Genomic DNA, 18,411 nt, shown 5'->3' with positions numbered 1-18,411 from the left:
AGTAAATATTGGATGAAATAAACCATACACATCCACAACTTGAAGACCTATTTCTTGCTTATATGTTGTTTATATAAGACAAATTCATTATATAAATATAATTGCAACAGATTACCCCCCCCCCCCGATCTTATGTTCCACATATCCAGGATCATTTAATTTGCCACCCTTAGGCTTTTGAATATTAGTTCTGGTTTTAATATTGACTTGGAAATAGAGATCAGGTATGTAACCTTTAAAAGTGTCAGTGTTTTCTTTCACTCTATTTTTTCATAAACAGAAGTTACCTACAATATATTATGCTGGTTAGTTTTTGCCAACTTGACACACCTGGAGTCACCTGGGAAAAAGAGGTCTTGTCTCTGTCAGATTAGCCCGTGGGCATGTCTACGGAACATTGTCTTGACTGATGATTGGTGTGGGAGGGCCCAGCTCAGAGTGGGTAATGCCAGCCCTTGGCAGTTGGTCTTAACTGGCATAAAGAAGCAAGTTAAACATACCGTGGGCAACAAGCCAGTGAGCACCCTTTCTCCATCGCCTCTACCTGAGTTCCTGCCATGGCTTCCCTTGATAGCTGTGCTGGTTAGTTTTATGTCAGCTTGACACAAGCTATAGTCATCAGAAATAATTGAGAAAGTGCCTCCATAAGATTGGGCTGTAGGCTAGCCTGTAGGGCATTATCTTAATTAGTGATTGATGGAGGAGGGCCTAGGCTATTGGTGTGGGTGGTACCATCCCTTAGCTGGTGCTCCTGGGTTCTACAAGAAATCAGGCCAAGCAAACAGAAAGCAGTGCCCCTCCATGGCCTTTGCATCAGCTCCTGACTTACTTGATGATGAGCTGTGCTATGAACATGCTCACCAAATAAGCCCTTTCCTCCCCTAGAGGCGTTGGTCGTGGTGTTTTATCACAGCAAGAGTAACTCTCACTTGGTCAGTGAGGGACTATAAAGTGGAAGCTAAATAAGCCTTCCTCACTTACTGTTTTTTGGTCATGGTGTTTATCACATCACCAGAAAGCAAATTAGTACACGTGTGCTAACTATCGACAGCCAAAAGTTATGACATTCTGAATATAGACTTGAATTTTATCCTCCTACATGTGATTGGATTTTATAACTTAGAAATGCCACTTAAGGCAGCTTAAATGAAAACGATTGTCATTGATACTGTCTTTGGGAGGGAATTTCTCACCTTAGTTATTTCCTGTCTACGTGCTATTCAGTGTGACTGAAGGTTGAGTTGTCAGTGAGTTTTAATTCAGCAGATAGGGTGTGTACCAATGACGTGTCTTGTTGCTGTAACAAAAATAACTAACATCTGTGACTTAGGAAGAGGTTACCTCAGCTCACAGCTCAAAAGCAGAGTGCTTTATGGCAGAGAAGTGATGGTAGCAGGACCTCGAGACAGCTGGTGACGCTGTACACAGTTCAGGAAGCAGGGGGTGACAAATGCTGGTACTCAGCTTGCTTTCTCTTCTTATTCAGTCCAGGACCCTGGAGCATGGACTGGTGCCATCCAAGACCCAAAGATGGGTCTTTTCATCTTAGTTATTCTAATACAGATAATACCTCATAGAATGACCAGAAGTTTGTCTCCCAGTTTATTCTACATCTTGTCAAGTTGTTGGTCAATATTAACTATCACAGGGGAATAGTTATGTATGGGATGGAAAATATATTAATGATAGCAGGGTGAATTTTAAGGAGACTGGTACAAACACAAATACATTGTACTATTCCAAAATGCACATTAAGGAAGACTTTAAAGGAACGGACGGTGGTCAGAAAGGCCTGGCACGCAACACTAGTGCCCTGTAGGTGCCTGTGAGTCCTTCTGCCATATCTTGTTGGTTAGGATCATGGGATTGTCACATGGTGATGATTGCTTTCTGTTGCAACAGGTCTCAGTTCCTTCAGAGCGTTATTGCCCAGTGCCTGGTGGAGCTCTCCTCTGCTAGAAGTACTTTCAGATTCACGATTCAAGGTCAGGATGGCAAAGTGTATATCTTGGTAAGGAAGCGTTTTCATCCATTTTATGGCCTTGTAATCCAGAGTCTCAGAAATTCTGCTAGCTCCCATCATTCTATTTTCTTACCTCTCAAGTCTGGAAATTAGATGACCATAGAACGGTTTAATATCAGTTAACCCATGAATCAAGCTTACTTCATTTAGTACCACATAACTGGGTGCCCTTGCATCCTAGGTTCTTCAGGGGTGCAGAAAGAAACCCCAATATTTGTTCTTTAGAAGCTCATACTAAAAGTGATGTGAGGTGGTTTTTTGTTTGGTTGGTTGGTTTTTATTGTTTTCTTTCTTTCTTTCTTTCTTTCTTTCTTTCTTTCTTTCTTTTTTTTTTTTTTTTGCTCTTGGTAATGGCTCTTCTGAAGGTGTCACATCTCTGTAGCATTCTCATGTCTCTTTGTATTTGTTACTTCTTGCATTAAAACGTTATGTAACTCCTGCTTCAGACTGCCTCTGACAGCTTGGCATTTGAGAAATAGTAGCAGGATTGGAAGAAGATGCTGGCTTTGGTGCATCTACACTCTCCATGTCCTGCAGGCTCCAGAGTCATCCCACCTCGGTTTAGAATGATGCTCTGCACAAGTAAATTTTGCTTTCCTTGGAAACCCAAACAGCCCGGACCATACCTTCTTCTGCATCTCTTTTCTTCAACTAGTTAATCCATACAGAGTACTTTACTAGGTGATCAGCTTTGAACCAGAATGTCTTTAGATATTCACAGAGTAATAGCCAATGGATAGTGGTATTGTAGTTTGAAATTATTGTTTGTTTCCTTTGTGTGTGTATGTGTTTCCCTTGTGTGAGCACACATGTAGTTGGAGACCATGGGTCTATGTATAGGTCTTCCTCAACTGCTCCCCACCCCCTTTTTTTTTTTGAGATAGTCTCTCACCAAGCCTGAAGCTCAGCTAATTCTATTGAAGTTGCCAATGAGCCCCAGGAATCCACCTGTCTCTGCCCCCTAGGGCAGAGATTACAGCTACTTGCTGCCAGCCCCAGGTTTTCACATGGGCTCTGGGGATCAAACTTGGGTGCTCAGCCTTTCATATCAAACACTTCATGGCTTTAACCATGTTCCTAGCCTTAGTTTTCTTGTCCTGGGTGATTTTCTAGGTGAAAAATCATTTTTCAGCTTTTTTGCATTGAAGTTTTGTTTTTCTTACTTTGGTAGGATATATTTTTGAAATATGTTTAGACAATATGATAAACCTAAAGTGCTTTCCCCCTATCCTGTCCACTTCCCAAGCCTCATTCTGTCAATGTTTTCCAAAGGCCATCATTGTAACAGTCTTATATAGATATACATAGAACATGTATTTTCTGTCCGTATAAAACCATTTCTAAGAATTCTCACAGGTGTTTATTTTTTTTAATATATTTTTTATTACATATTTTCCTCAATTACATTTCCAATGCGATCCCAAAAGTCCCCCACACCCTCCCCCCCACTTCCCTACCCACCCATTCCCATTTTTTTTTTTTTTTTTTGGCCCTGGCGTTCCCCTGTACTGGGGCATATAAAGTTTGCATGTCCAATGGGCTTCTCTTTCCAGTGATGGCCGACTAGGCCATCTTTTGATACATATGCAGCTAGAGTCAAGAGCTTCGGGGTACTGGTTAGTTCATAATGTTGCACCTACAGGGTTGCAGGTCTCTTTAGCTCCTTGAATACTTTCTCTAGCTCCTCCATTGGGGGCCCTGTGATCCATCCAATAGCTGACTGTGAGCATCCACTTATGTGTTTGCTAGGCCCCGGCCTAGTCTCACAAGAGACAGCTATATCAGGGTCCTTGCAGCAAACGCTTGCTAGTGTATGCAATGCTGTCATTGTTTGGAGGCTAATTATGGGATGGATCCCTGGATATGGCAGTCTCTAGATGGTCCATCCTTTTGTCTCAGCTCCAAACTTTGTCTCTGTAATCCTTCCATGGGTGATTGTTTCCAATTCTAAGAAGGGGCAAAGTGTCTACACCTTGGTCTTCGTTCTTCTTCAGTTTCATGTGTTTTGCAAATTGTATCTTATATCTTGGGTATCCTAAGTTTCTGGGCTAATATCCACTTATCAGTGAGTACATATCATTTGAGTTCTTTTGTGATTGTGTTACCTCACTCAGGATGATGCCCTCCAGGTCCAATCATTTGCCTAGGAAATTCATAAATTCATTCTTTTTAATAGCTGAGTAGTACTCCATTGTGTAAATGTACCACATTTTTTGTATCCATTCCTCTGTTGAGGGGCATCCTGCAATACCTCTCCTGGGCATATATCCAGAAGATGTCCCAACTGGTAAGAAGGACACATGCTCCACTATGTTCATAGCAGCCTTATTTATAATAGCCAGAAGCTGGAAAGAACCCAGATGCCCCTCAACAGAGGAATGGATTCAGAAAATGTGGTACATTTACACAATGGAGTACTACTCAGCTATTAAAAGGAATGAATTTATGAAATTCCTAGGCAAATGGATGGATCTGGAGGGCATCGTTCTGAGTGAGGTAACATATTCACAAAGGAACTCACACAATATGTACTCACTGATAAGTGGATATTAGCCCAAAAACTTAGGATACCCAAGATATAAGATACAATTTGTTAAACGCATGAAACTTAAGAAGAACGAAGACCAAAGTGAGGACACTGTGCCCCTTCTTGGAATTGGGAACAAAACACCCATGGAAAGAGTTACAAGGATAAAGTTTGGAGCTATGAAGAAAGGATGGACCATCTAAAGACTGCCATATCCAGGGATCCATCCCATAATCAGCTTCCAAACGCTGACACCATTGCATACACTAGCAAGATTTTGCTGAAAGGACCCAGATATAGCTGTCTCTTGTGAGACAATGCCGGGGCCTAGCAAACACAGGAGTGGATGCTCACAGTCAGCTATTGGATGGATCACAGGGCCCCCAATGGAGGAGCTAGAGAAAGTACCCAAGGAGCTAAAGGGAACTGCAACCCCATAGGTGGATCATTATTATGAACTAACCAGTACCCCAGAGCTCTTGACTCTAGCTGCATTTGTATCAAAAGATGGCCTAGTAGGCCATCACTGGAAAGAGAGGCCCATTGGACTTGCCAACTTTATATGCCCCAGTACAGGGGAATGCCAGGGCCAAGGGGTAGGGGTGTGTGGGTGGGGGACTTGGGGGGGGGGAGAGTATTGGGGACTTTTTGGATAGCATTGGAAATGTAATTGAGGAAATTACCTAATTTAAAAAAAAATAAAAAAATAAAAAAATAAAAATTGGAAGACCAGACTGAGTAGGGACCTTGTCTCCAAAACCAAACTAAAGCCAATAGGATAGCTGATAGGATGGTTCAGTGATTTAAAGCACTCACCAACACAAGCCTGAGGATCTGGCCAAGAACCCAAGAACCCATACAAAGGAAGAAGGAAGGAATGGGCCCACACAACTCTCCTCTATTATCCTCCTGTGCATCACTGCATGGATACCCTCCTCCCCTAAGAACAAATAAAATCTTAAAAACCCTAAACCACAAATAAAACACCCAAACCAAAAAAAAAAAAAATTATATCGTTACTCTCCCGAATACTACATAAAGTAAAATTTAAAAGCATACCTTGCGTATACATTATCTACCTAATTATGTTTTCCTGTTGCTTCCCGTGGTTTTTTTGTTTGTTTGTTTTTGAGGTGATGATACACACTAGAAATGGAATAGCGATATTCTCCTCTGTGAACTTCTCTTCCCATCCTTTAGCTCTGGGTTTTGAACTCAGACAGTTTGGTGATCGAACCTCTGAGAAGTTCCAGTTGTAGCAGGAAGTTCCCGCTGTTGGAAAGTTCCTTGGAAGCTGGCTCTGGCTCTGCCTGCAATGCCATCAAAGTCCTCTACCAGCCCTGTATCAAAAGCAGGAATAAAGAGTAAGTTGCGCTTTTGGTTTTCTGTTCACGTTGCATTTCAGCTGCGATCACCATGTGGGCACCAGGAATTCAATGTTAGTTAAATGCTACTTGATGCTGTTAGGAGTCACATTGCTAAATAATATGCTTTGCAAGTAGATCGAGTTATTATGGGTGATTCCCACCAATACGTAGAGAACTTGCTTTTCCTGTAAATAATTAGCCTTTTTATTACAATCTCAGCTGTCAGTACATATGGCTGTGGTGGTAAGTCAGGCTGCAACAACTGTGAGCTCTGCCTAAAGTTCTTTGCACCTCTCAGGATACAGCAGTGAGTGATGAATCCATGCCTTGCAACTGTCTCTGTAACATGAGGAAGCAGACAAGAAACAAAACAATATAAAACATTAGAAGATTTTTATGATTTCTGTGCTTGCCTGAGCTTTTAGCTCACTTAAGGCTAAAGCAGCTTTGTGGAGTAGGTGCTATTCCGATCAGAATTCCAGGATGTAGCAGATAAAGGAGAGACAAGTGATGAAAGACTCCAAAACTCCCAAAGGGAGGCACTTACTCAAGCCTCGGGTCAGCCGCGCACCCAAGAAGACACTGAGACCGGTACTTAAGATGTATAGAGTAAGATTTAATACAGCAACGACAAGAAAGCAAACAAAACAAACAAAAAGCACATATACCAGATATCTGGGGTCGGACCTCATGCAGCCTGCAAGGTGCAGAGGAGATCCGGCGATTAGCCCAAACTTTTCACAAGCTTTTATAGGTAGGAGGCAAGGGGGGGAGCAGGGCAGGGAAAATACAGGTTTTACGTCACTAAGTGATTCAGCCAAGGGTTTTTCCAAAGTGCTTTTGCAACCGCGTCCCACACTTTGGCCATGTACTTGATTCATTGGAACTGAGGTTTTTACTCACACCCTTATCTCAAAAATGTCCCTGGCACAGTCCTTAGTTGGGAGGGGTTGGACTGGGTTCGTTCCAGGAGACCCTTATCTCAGAAATGTCCCCGGAACAGTTTTCATTTGAGAGGGGGTCTGACTCTGGTGTGAGAGTTCAGAATGTACTCTGGGGTGAGAGTTCTGGTGGTCAGTAATTTTCCTCTTTCAGTGAGAGTAAATGAGGTAGATGGCAGGTTGTAGGTCTGTCCTGAAAAACAAGAAGGTTCTTCAGTTAAGATGGCGGGAAGTGGAAATGTGGAGAAAGTGAAGCGGAAGCCTATGTCTGAGGATCGACAGTCCACAAAGCAGGAGACATCAAGTATTCTAGTTGGACAGTGGGAGGTTTATCCTTGTTCTCTCTGATGAGCTTGATCAGATGTGGGCTAGGAACAGAAAGATCCCAGGTTTTTTGTTGTTGTTCTTTCTGGGTAGTAAATAAGACAGTTTTTAGAATTAGTGCTATGTTTTAATTGTACAAGCAGCACAGATCATAGAAGATTCAAATGAACTGAAGGTTGGATATGTATAAACTATGAAAGTTATCTCCCTCTCCATGAGTAAAAGCAGTGTTGAATGTTCAGTCCCTGCTTGTATTCATCTTGCGTGGACATGGTTTGGATGATGTGAATAAGTCTTTCACACTTAACAACGTGAGTAAAACCCTTTCACAGGAAGGTCTTCCAGGTCAGGGTATCGGATTGTATGAAAAAGATAAGGTAAATGAGGAAACCATTTTTTTTCTCATGGGTGGATATTTGCATTCTTGCTTTTGTTGTTATAAATCTATGTAGCACTCTACACAATTGCGGGGTTGTTTTCTGGTTATGTGTACTTTGTTTTTAATAAGAAGGGTTTAAAGAGGTGCAGTTGTTGACTCAATATGTTTGCACAGTTCACAGTTTTCGATGGATAATCAAATTATTTTGTGGAATGGCACTGCAAACTTATATTCTGCCCTAGAGTTTTCTGCCTTGCCCATTTCCTCAATTTTATCAGGACTGACATTTAGAGTTTTGCCCACATGACACCATGTAAACACTAAAGGCTCAATAGATCGTCCTTATGCCACAGTGCATAAGTGGAGATCAGAGGCAACCTCTGGGAGTCAGATCTCTTCCTCCATATGTCCTGGCGATTGAATTCAGGCTCTCCGGCTTAGCAGCCAAGTCAACTTATTCACTGGGCTCTCTCACCAACCCTGAAAACGCACTAGGATAATCTCCTTGGTTGTCTAGAATTGCATATTGGTGTATTGGAATGGGAAATTGTACATAAAATTTTGTCATGTCATGCCTCCTCCGCAGGATATGATACCCTCCTTATGTCCTGTTTTCTCAGTTTACTTTTGCTTTTGATGTTAGCTCTTTCTTTCTTTCTTTCTTTCTCTCTCTCTCTCTCCCTTTCTTTCTTTGAGAAGAGAATGTAAGTTTGGTACCTCTTTTCATGGCTTTTCTCTTCCCAAATGTTTGAAGGTTTGATTAAAATCCCTGTCTAAGATTGAGCCCTCTTGTAGCCAGGCCTACCTCTCTGTCCTGCCTTCCTGGCTTGGGAAAGAACTCAAAGCAGTCTTTATACAGTGAAACAGGGTGTCCCTCTATTTGGTAATTACAACTCCTCTACTGGTGACTGTACATTGGCTATACCATAGCTTGCCTGCCTGTGGATCAGAGAGAGAAAAGGAAGAAGGATAGGCCAGCTGCTGGTTTGTTTTTATTTTTCTGTTTGTTGGTTTTGTTTTGTTTGTTTGTTTGTTTGTTTGTTTGCCTTGACAGGGTGTCTCAAAGCCAAGGCTGACTTGGAACTCAGATTCTTGCCTATACCTCCTGAATGCTGAGTTTACAGCATGCACTACCACACCCAGCTCATTTTTCTTTTGATAAGTTTTGAGTATTAAGGACTGGGTCACTTACATAGATAAATTTTATATTCCTTATATGAAGCATCTTTAGACTGCCCTTATTGTGGACCTTAGAAGAATGTAGTGAGCTTTTCCTGTTACTGTACTCATTCTTTGTTTTAAATCTTTGTGTGAGTGTGTGCATGTCTGTGAGAGTATGCCATTGGCACAAGCGCAGAAGTCAAGAGGATAGCCTTGGGTATCTAGTCTTGCCACACTACTCTTTCTTTGAGGCAGGGTCTCTGGTTGCCTTGCCACTGTATATGCCAGACCAGCTGGCCATTGAACTCCTCGCAGTCTCTTAACCCTTCTCTCATCTTGCGGTAGGAGCTCTGAGATTATAGATGCACACTATCATACCCAGTGTTTTATGAATCTGGGGACCTGAAGTCAGGTCTGCACACTTGTGCAGAGGGACTTTACCAACCAAGTCACTCATTCTTAACAAATGCTTGGGAAGCATAAATAAATAAATAAATAAATAAATAATCACTGACTATTTTTATTTGAGTTTTGCTGTGTTTGGATAGAAAGGAAAAAACTGCTTCCAGATGCTTAGGGGAGAGTTCATGTCTAATAAATGACTTTGATTCATTACTTTATCTCCTGTATGATATGATTTTTTTTTTATTGTGCCTTTCCCCTTTTTGACCATGTTTCCCCGAAGGCTCTGAGTCATCTATTTTCTGTCGTTTGAGGACATTAGTGCCTTTCTTTGCAGGGCATAACGGAGCAAACTGTAGACTCTCTGGCACATTCATGACACATGGGGTGGTACATTAACTATTTTAGTCCCATTGCTTTTTTCTAGTGAAAGTGTGGCTGGCCAGATGGTAGTCTAAAAGAGGAAAACAGCAAATGTAACTATGGCTTTATTTCCTTGAGCACTCATAAAAAGAAAGGGAAAACTGTCACGCAATATTTTTAGAATGTTCGTTCTTTCTAGCAACATTGCGCTCACCATTTTGAAGAATGTTTTTTTTTTTTTTTCGTGCCTTCCCTTCTTGCTCCAACCGGCATTTACATAGGTGGGCGAGCACCAACTTTTTTGATTGTTAATTTATTTTATTGAGTTTTGTTCCTACTAGCCCATGTTTTATACTGGCAGAATAATGTATTTCATGATTTACGTTCTTTAGCTTGTGTATCAGAGCTTAGCTCCTATGTACTATTTAACTTTGCACAGAACCTCTGTAGTTTGATTCTACCATTTTGTCAAACCACCCACAGCTTCATATTCACTAGTCTGGGGTTAATTTTGCCCACAGTGGATATTTGACAATGTCTGGAAACAGGCTTGGTTTTTTACAACTTGAAGGAGTGTGCCATCTATTAAATTGTTAAAGAGTTCTCTTAGACACCCTGGAATATTGGGGATTACCACCTATAACAAAGAATTTTCTGGTCCCAAATATTAATATGCCAAAGATGAGACCCTGCTTAGAAATGTCTCTTGAAATCAGGCTACTTCTACCTTCTCCTTTCGTGTGTGGTAGCCTGAAGTTTTCTTGAAATCAGTATATGCAATCAATTCTACTGTGATATGAACCAAAATTTTTGTAATATCGCAGGCTAACTTTGTTAAAGAGAGTAAATGGTAGAATATAAGCAAATTTTCATTGTTATTATACTTCTCCTTTTCCTGTAAGGGAAATGATCTTTACAGTAATATGTCAGGAAGTGTGACTGCAGGGCCCCTTGGTTGTTCTGGCTTTGAGCATCCTCTGTATTGTTTCCCAGACAAGTCCTAGTGGCTTGTTTTTATTTGCTTATCTGTTCATTTTCTTTGTTTCTCTCCTTCTAGTTTAGTTGTTTTATGTTTTTATTTGTGTGGGTGTGTGCGGCTTTAGGAGAAGTCACTTTAATACTAGCCAACCTAAAGAATATGAGGAGAGAGCTCATTGCAACTTTGATGAGCGTTATCTGAGGATAGTGATTGCCCAAGTCTCCCTGCTGCTCCTGTGATAAAACCATGACCAAAAGGCAACCTGGGGAAGAAGGGATTTATTTCAGCTTACAAGTAGCAATCCCTCATCCAGGGAAGCTGAAGATAGGAACCTAAAGGCAGGTACCAAAGCAGAGACCTTGGAAGAACACCGTTTGCTGGCTTTCTCCCCAAGGCTTGCTCAGCCTGCTTTCTTACACAATCCAAGACCTAGGTTGGTACCACCCACAGTGAGCTGGTCCCTCCCACATCAATCATTAATCAATAAAATGCCCCATGTAGACTTGACCACAGGCCAATCTGGTTGGGGCATTTTTGCAATTGATGTAATACCTTCCTAGTTTGTGTTGAGTTGACAAACCCTTGCCAGCATAGGAACCCTGAGCATCAGGTCAAATGCTCTGGTCACTTGTAGGCCATCATCAGAAAAGCATGTGTTCAACTCCCTGCTCTAGTTCTTCACTGGGTTGTTGGATATTTTGGTTGAGTTGAAGCTGTCTGTGCTCTGTGTGTTCTGGCTTAATCTATTCTCGGGTTTGTGACTTTTAATTTCTCTCCCATTCTTTAGCAGCCTATTTACTCTGTTAATTATGTCTTCTGATGTACAGAAAGTTTAAATTTGGCAAAGCAAGTCCTGTTCATCTATTTTGCCTTCATGTTGATACCTGTGTGGGAGTGTCCTGTGAGCAAAGTCACTCAACTGTTTCTTTTTCATTTTGTACCCTGAGATGGTGAAGACCAGCAGCATTGCTTCAAATACTTTGGAGATATGCTGGCTGGCTTGGGCTCAGTTTAGAGGAATGTACTCTTTTGACTGATAAGAAAGATAGAGCCAACAGTGTTAATTTATGGCAATTTTATATCCAGTAGAATACTCCAAGGCCTATTATTCAATAATTATATATCCCTGTAAGCCATTTATGTGAGCTGATTTGAATGCTGTGTGAATATGATGGTGTGGATGCCTGGGGTCCTAAAGAGAGCTATTTCAAACCATCTCCAGGAAGTGTCCATTTCCACCCTCATGTAGAAACTACAAGAACATTGCTGCTACATTCCAGGAGACATTGACCTTGTAAAGCAGAGCAAACTCAAGCATTGGGTGTGAACGCCCACCTCATAATTTCACATAGGAGGAAACTGGGGGCCAGAAATAAGTTCAGCTTGTCACTGACAGCCGAGATTAGGGCTCCAAACCGAGCACTTCTTCCTTGCACTACATCTTCTCTCACTATGGAATTTAGAAGATGTGAAAATGGGCTATAAATGTATATTTCATTTGAGAAAAGTTCCTCTAGTCTTAGAAGGTTGATGTTAGCACTCTCTGCTCCCCAAATGTACCACGTATTGTCCTCTATCCAGTGCACATTTGTGTATTTTAACGTGTTACACTGGTAGCAGCAACTTCTGGGTTAAATGTTCATATTTGATGTTTCAGATCAGAACTTAGTGATAACAAATACAGATTTTGTTTTTTTGTGGGTTTGATTTTGGAAATCCAGTTTCTTTAATTCTTAGAACAGAAACCATCAGAGGCAAATTAATCCAGCAGTTCAATGAAGTGGTCTGGCACCTATTGAAAAATACAAAACTTCCTTAAAATCACTTCCACATATTTGTCTGCTGTTTGTGTATTTTTACCCAAATTTTCTTGTACAGGAGGCAATTTCTTATTATTGAAGACATTTATCACATATTTCATTTGTGATTAGGAAATTCCCTCCTTAGACTGTGTGTGTATAATAGCCTAAACTACAGCTCATTTCATTTGGAATTCCTACATGATCCAGGAATAATTTGAAATCACTAAGGAACAGACCAGGATTAAGACCATGGCATATAAGAGAAGTGATTCCTCACTTTCTTATGAAAGGTAGGCTGTGGGAAAGGAAGAGCTGTGTGTAAGTGAGATTGTGCCTTTACTGTTTGATCTTCCACCACCAAGGACAAATGCAGACAGCAGAGCATTGGGCTCATTGGTCTTTGTGATGGTTTGTATATGCTTGGCCCAGGGAGTCACCTGGGCCATCTCCTATTTGGAGGTGTGGCCTTGTTGGAGTAGGTATGTTACTGTGGGCATGGGCTTTAAGATCCTACTTCTAGCTGCCTGGAAATCAGTATTCTGCTAGCAGCCTTCAGATGAAGATATAGAACTCTCAGCTTCTCCTGCACCATGCCTGCCTGAATGCTGTCATGCTCCTGCCTTGATAATGGACTGAACCTCTGAACCTGTAAGCCAGCCCCAATTAAATGTTGTCGTTATAAGAGTTGCCTTGGTCATGGTGTCTGTTCACAGCAGTAAAACCCTAACCAAGACAGGCTTAAGTTTCATTATCTCATTCCAGGGTAGTGTGTTACTAACAAATGTTAGGAGTTGGACAGGGATTGCTGCTCCTAATCACTTACTGAAACTTAGCTGGGGCTTAGGAGAAAGATTTTAATTAGATGTTGCAGTTCCCCAATTATTATTTTAGAAAACACCACTGATTGTTGATGGAAAGCGATCTCTTTTGGAAATATATTAAATTTCAGTCCCGTAGTGGAGTTTTAGCAGTCACTCAAATGTGTGCTTCTAGTTAAACTGTCTTCATTTTCCATGAGTTTTGAAATCCTGTTTGGTAAAGAAATGAGTTTCCCATATGTGTTGTAATGGCTGTAAAGAAAAGGGTGAAGAATACATTGGGCCTGCCCAATTTTGATTTGACTTTGTCATGAAAACTAGCTAGAATGTTCGTGGTATTTATTTGCATCCCTCAAGCCTGCCAGCTCTAATCCAGGCTACGCCTGCAATCCCTCCCTGCAAAAATCATGTCAATACCCTCCTCGTTGCCCACCTCAAGTCTTTATGTCCTTGAAATAACATTTGAGGTCCTCTACAGCTATTTTCTCCTGTGTCTTTCATTAGACTCTGTCCCTCCAATCAGAGTGGGATACTGAAGTTTTTAAGGTGCTCTGGACTGGTCATGTGTTGTTTGATAAGAGTCTGTAGTTACTTATGTGAGTCTCTTTTCCTTTCCAAATAGCACCTATAATAATTTGTGATATTTCTATAAGGAATTCTTGTGGAAGTTGACACTTTGGGCTGTGAGTGTTATAACATGGGTAAGGTAGTCATTAGTTAGAATATTTACAGTGTTCTATACCCAATACAGTTTTTCTTGTACCTTTGGCAATTATACAACAATAAATGTGTAGAAAATTATTTTAGATCACATGGAATGTTCTTTTGAAAATTTGTTTCTCTGGCATCTGCTATTTCCATATTTTTTCTCCTTTTACCCACCTAAAATAATGATAACTTTACTGACATAGTGACTTAACCTTGCTAATTTTATCACAGTGATTACTTCTAGATCAATAAGGTCAAAGGGCAATTGGGAAGCACAGCTGACAGTTTGTTATATGCTAGGTAAGTCACCTCTGAAAGGTTACTCAGACATCATGGAAATTTCTTTTTTTTTAAAGCGTTTTATTTATAAATTTCAGATCATGCACCCCAATCCTCCTCTTCTCCTCTTCCCCTCATACTCACCCTCCTCCTTCTACCCTACCTCCTAACACCAAGAAAAAAAATCTCATGAAGCTGTAGTGTAGCACGGTGTGTCCCACAGTATACCGTTTAGTCTACATTTCTTTGCTTGCAAATGTTCATTGCAATGACTTGTTGGTCTGGTGCAAGGCCTCTGGCTTCTGCTACTTGTAAAAGTATCTTTTACATGCCGGATATAATTGAGACTTACTGCTAAATAAGCTCACCCTTTTTAGTTTTTCCTAAACTCTGGTTGGCTGGTTCAACTCAGCTCTTCTGGTTCAAAATTCCTCTGCAAGCTGACTGATTCAATCTGGCTTCTCTCAGTTACTTACTGAATTGCTCTGCCTGGCCTCATATTAACTATGACAGTATGTTCTAATCTGGCTCCTCATTTTCTGGCTTGTTCTGTCTTCACCTGTGTCTAGCTTGTTCTCTCTGCAACCTGTCTCTGTAAAATTGTCCTGGTAAAATTACCTTCTCTGCTGACTGATTGAACTGAACTCAACTGACCAAACAGACCTGACTGACTCACTCTCTCCCTGTACTGCTAGTAAATAGCTTCTTCTTTCTGTCTGTTCTCCTGAGAGCTGAGCATGTTCTATCTCTGACTCATCCTGTCAAATCTTTCTCTGACTGGTCGGTCACTTTGCCTCTCAATTAGATATCACTTTCAAACATGGCTGCTTCCTTCTACAAAGTAGCATTACCTTCATTGTGAGGGATTAAAGGTGTTTACTAAGGGTGTCTGTATTCCAGCCAGAGCAGCCATGTTGCTAGGTTAACACAGAGTAGCTGTAGTCCTCTACAGCTACTCTATCAATACAGGAATCTCACTGGGACACCTCTTGGATATCCTGTTGTTTTAGATCTGTAGGACTCACCCCTCCTTGCAGGTCATCAGTTCATCAATGGTGTAGATGCTGGGGTGTGCCAATTCAAAGCCTTAGATTTGAGCCTAAGAGGTATCTAAGCTGGTCAGCCTGCCAGCTTTCCTTCTCCCAAGCCTTCAGGGTCTGCTCACCAGCAACCCCAATGACCAGGGCCTGCTCTACCCTGTTTCCCAGGCAAGATCCTGGGTTGTAGCTTGTGAGGGACATGACCAGTTCTCCCACTCTCATAACTCTGAGGTTAGCTCTTCCTCCTGCTGTAGATGGTAAGGCATGAAGAAGGGGAGAAAGCCATCTCTCCCTTGTCTGTGCTTCTGCCCAGCAGACAAGTTGTGGGGCCAACTCTTACATGCTTACACCCTCAGGGACCAGCTCACTTTCTCCCCTGCCATCAGGGTCAGTTCTACTCTGCTACCCAGGCGAGGTACAGTACCTGCTCTTCTAAGAATTGCAGCAGAGGGTGGGGAGACAGTTCTCCTACTCTTATGACCCCATTGGGGCCAACTCTCCAGCCCACAGCTGGTGGACAGGGCAAAATGGAGGGGAAGGGAGACATGGCAGGGCCAGCTCTCCTACACTTTTATCCCCAGGGCTGACTCACCCATAACTCCTGCAGTGTGCAAGGCCTGCTCTCCCAAAGACTACAACTGGCTAATGGTGGAGTCGGCTCTCCAGTGCTCATGTCCCCAGGGCCAGATCTCCCATGATGCCCAGATGATGGGTGGGGCCAGTTCTGCACAGCTCTTAGAAATCAACATGTCCCTCCTGGGAGGCAGCCCAGACCAAGGACATCTACATGGCCTTTGGTGGACAAAGGGCAATTAGGAAGCACAGCTGACAGTTTATTATACACTAGGCTGGCAAGTTGCCTTTAAAAGGCTACTCGGACATAGTGGAATTTTCCTAATAGAAAGAAGTGTCTCTGAGTTCAAGTACATTTTCTGTGGACATGGCAGATCTCCAGTCATACTTATAATTTTAAATTTTTTAACATTTATTTCTAATTACGTATGTGAGTATCTCTGTGTGGATGTGTGTGTATGAGTAGAAGAGGGCATCACATACTCTGGAGCTGGAGTTACAGATGGGTATGAAATGCCAAGCTTGAGTGCTAGGACCTGAGTTTGGTTCCTGGGCAAGAATGGTATGTGCTCAGCCACTGAGCCATCCCTCCAGTACCCTCACCCTCCTCTTAAATAGGCCCTTTAAGGATGAATATTGCAGTTTTAATTGCCTAATAGTAATTTTTATAGATCAACCTTTTAATATGCATGAGATTTGTGCTGAGCTTTATAATAAACTGTATTATTGAACCTCCCTAGCATCTCAGTGGGGAAAATGCTATGTAGAATTTAATGCTCCTGCCTACTTAGGCAGCTGAACTATGGTAGACTTAAGAATTAGGAACAGGTCTGCTGGTAATCCTTGATTCTGCCAGCCTTATTCATTAATTCACACACACACACACACACACACACACACACACACACACACATATATATAAAGAGAGAGAGAGAGAGAGAGAGAGAGAGAGAGAGAGAGAGAGAGAGAGAGAGGATCTTGCCTTGTAGCTCAGGCAGGCTTCAAACCCTGATTCTTCTGCCTCAGGCTCTCAGGTACCAGGCTAGGTGAGTGCCACCATGCCACTATGTCCAGACCCATATCTGTCCTTTGTTGGTACTTGCAGACTGTCCTGAAGTCACTGACTGGGGAGCAGAATAGTGGTAGACGTGAGTGTGTATTCACAACTGCATTTGTTCTCTACAGGATGATATCCCCTCAGCATGCCTGCTCATCTGCCTACCCCTTTAGCTGTCTAATGAAACCTATTCCTGGCTGTTGGTTCTGAGCCTCATTCCAGCATCCCCTTCCCTCTGTTAACCTGTTAGTTGCAGAAACAGTATTAATTGGCCACCCATAAGCCTGACTTATTTTATTAAACTGATGTTATTACCATACCCATGGTCCTACGAACATCTTGAAACTCTCTTGACATCTTTCTTTTTTTCCCATTTGCCTCATCCACTGGCCTTCTTTGCAAAAGCTTGTCTTCCAACTTTGTTGGCTTTTCCTTTCTCTTTGCTGGGCTTCTTTGGACCAAGTTTTAATATCTACTCATGTACCTACATCACCCCTTCCCAATCATTTTTTAGTCTCTGTATAATCTTTATCTTGTCTTAATTTACCATGTACCTTTAATGTTCTTGATAAAATGATTTAAAAACTACTGCAGTGGTGTGTGTTTATGTGCACGTGCACACAATTCATTTTAAATGAATTGTTTTTAGCAAAAGTCTTAACCAAAGTACACTTCATGTGGTTATAAATATATTTAAATTTTAAGTTCATTTTACCTATAACTCAGCAGGTATGCTCTAAAAGAGCACAATAAAACTAGAACATTGCTGTCCTAAATGGAAAAGATTGCTATAGGGCTTTATACTGTCAATGCAGAAATGGGGTTCTTAAGTTTAATAATGCTATCTGTATGGAGATGGCGGCACTTTAGAGTGTGAGACGGTTGTAGGATTGATTATCTCACCTGTAGTTGGAGGCGATAGTTAGGGCATTTATTATTGAGCTGACCTGAAGCATCTGGGTTACTGAGAAGTAATTGAAGACCATAGTATTTTGCAGTTGGAGGGAGTGTGCCAGAGACAGCCTGACATGTGGTCCCTGATTTTCTGTGTGTGTAAAGCTGTCCTCAAGCAAGGGGCAGCCTCCAGCTCAGGCTTAAACGCATTCCCTTTTGGGACAGATTTACAATGTTAACTAATTAACAGTTAATTCCATGACTGTGGGATATTTACAAGCATTTTAAACAGTCTCATCCCAAGTTCTTTTCTTTGTTTGATTTGACTTGTTGGCTGAAGGCATGGTTTTCTATTGGTGTGAGTAGTTAATGAGTAGTGCTTAGCCTCAGAATCAGCTCAATAGAAAATTCACCTGGAGTCCCTGTGTGTGCAGCTCTCTGGTAAGAGGTTTGGAAGCTAAAACACAATTAAGACAGCATTGTCCTGGTCTACAAAGTGAGCTTCAGGACAGCCAGAGCTATAAAGAGAAACCCTGTCTCGAAAAACAAAAAACAAAACAAAACAAAACAAACAAAAAAGACAGCATTGTTTCTGGAGTTTACCTTGGAAATTGATACATATCGCATACTGTGATAGACAAGGAGGCCTTTTGAGTTAAGAAAAGCTTCACAGAGGTAGATGGCAGTGCTTGATGTGGGTGAGAGGTTACTGAAGTAGGAAGTTGAAGGTTAGGCAGCTTTGCAAAGGTGAATTGATGGAGGAATTTTAGTATG

The 18,411-nt window shown here is 41.6% G+C and overlaps 1 protein-coding gene across 1 annotated transcript in view; it reads left to right on the top strand.

Annotated features, from left to right (window-relative positions):
• Ube3d (ubiquitin protein ligase E3D) overlaps positions 1 to 18,411 on the top strand; it is a 160,285-nt gene that overhangs the window by 31,391 nt on the left and 110,483 nt on the right. The window contains exons 7-8 of the mRNA XM_021172683.3: positions 1,903 to 2,011; positions 5,751 to 5,914. Coding sequence (XP_021028342.2) covers positions 1,903 to 2,011; positions 5,751 to 5,914 — 273 coding nt within the window. The remainder of the gene's footprint in view (positions 1 to 1,902; positions 2,012 to 5,750; positions 5,915 to 18,411) is intronic.

This window comes from Mus caroli, unplaced genomic scaffold (genome assembly GCF_978045245.1).
Source record: "Mus caroli unplaced genomic scaffold, Mus_caroli_1 scaffold_11, whole genome shotgun sequence".
Lineage (NCBI taxonomy): Eukaryota > Metazoa > Chordata > Mammalia > Rodentia > Muridae > Mus > Mus caroli.
This window is presented reverse-complemented; position numbering and strand designations above follow the sequence as displayed.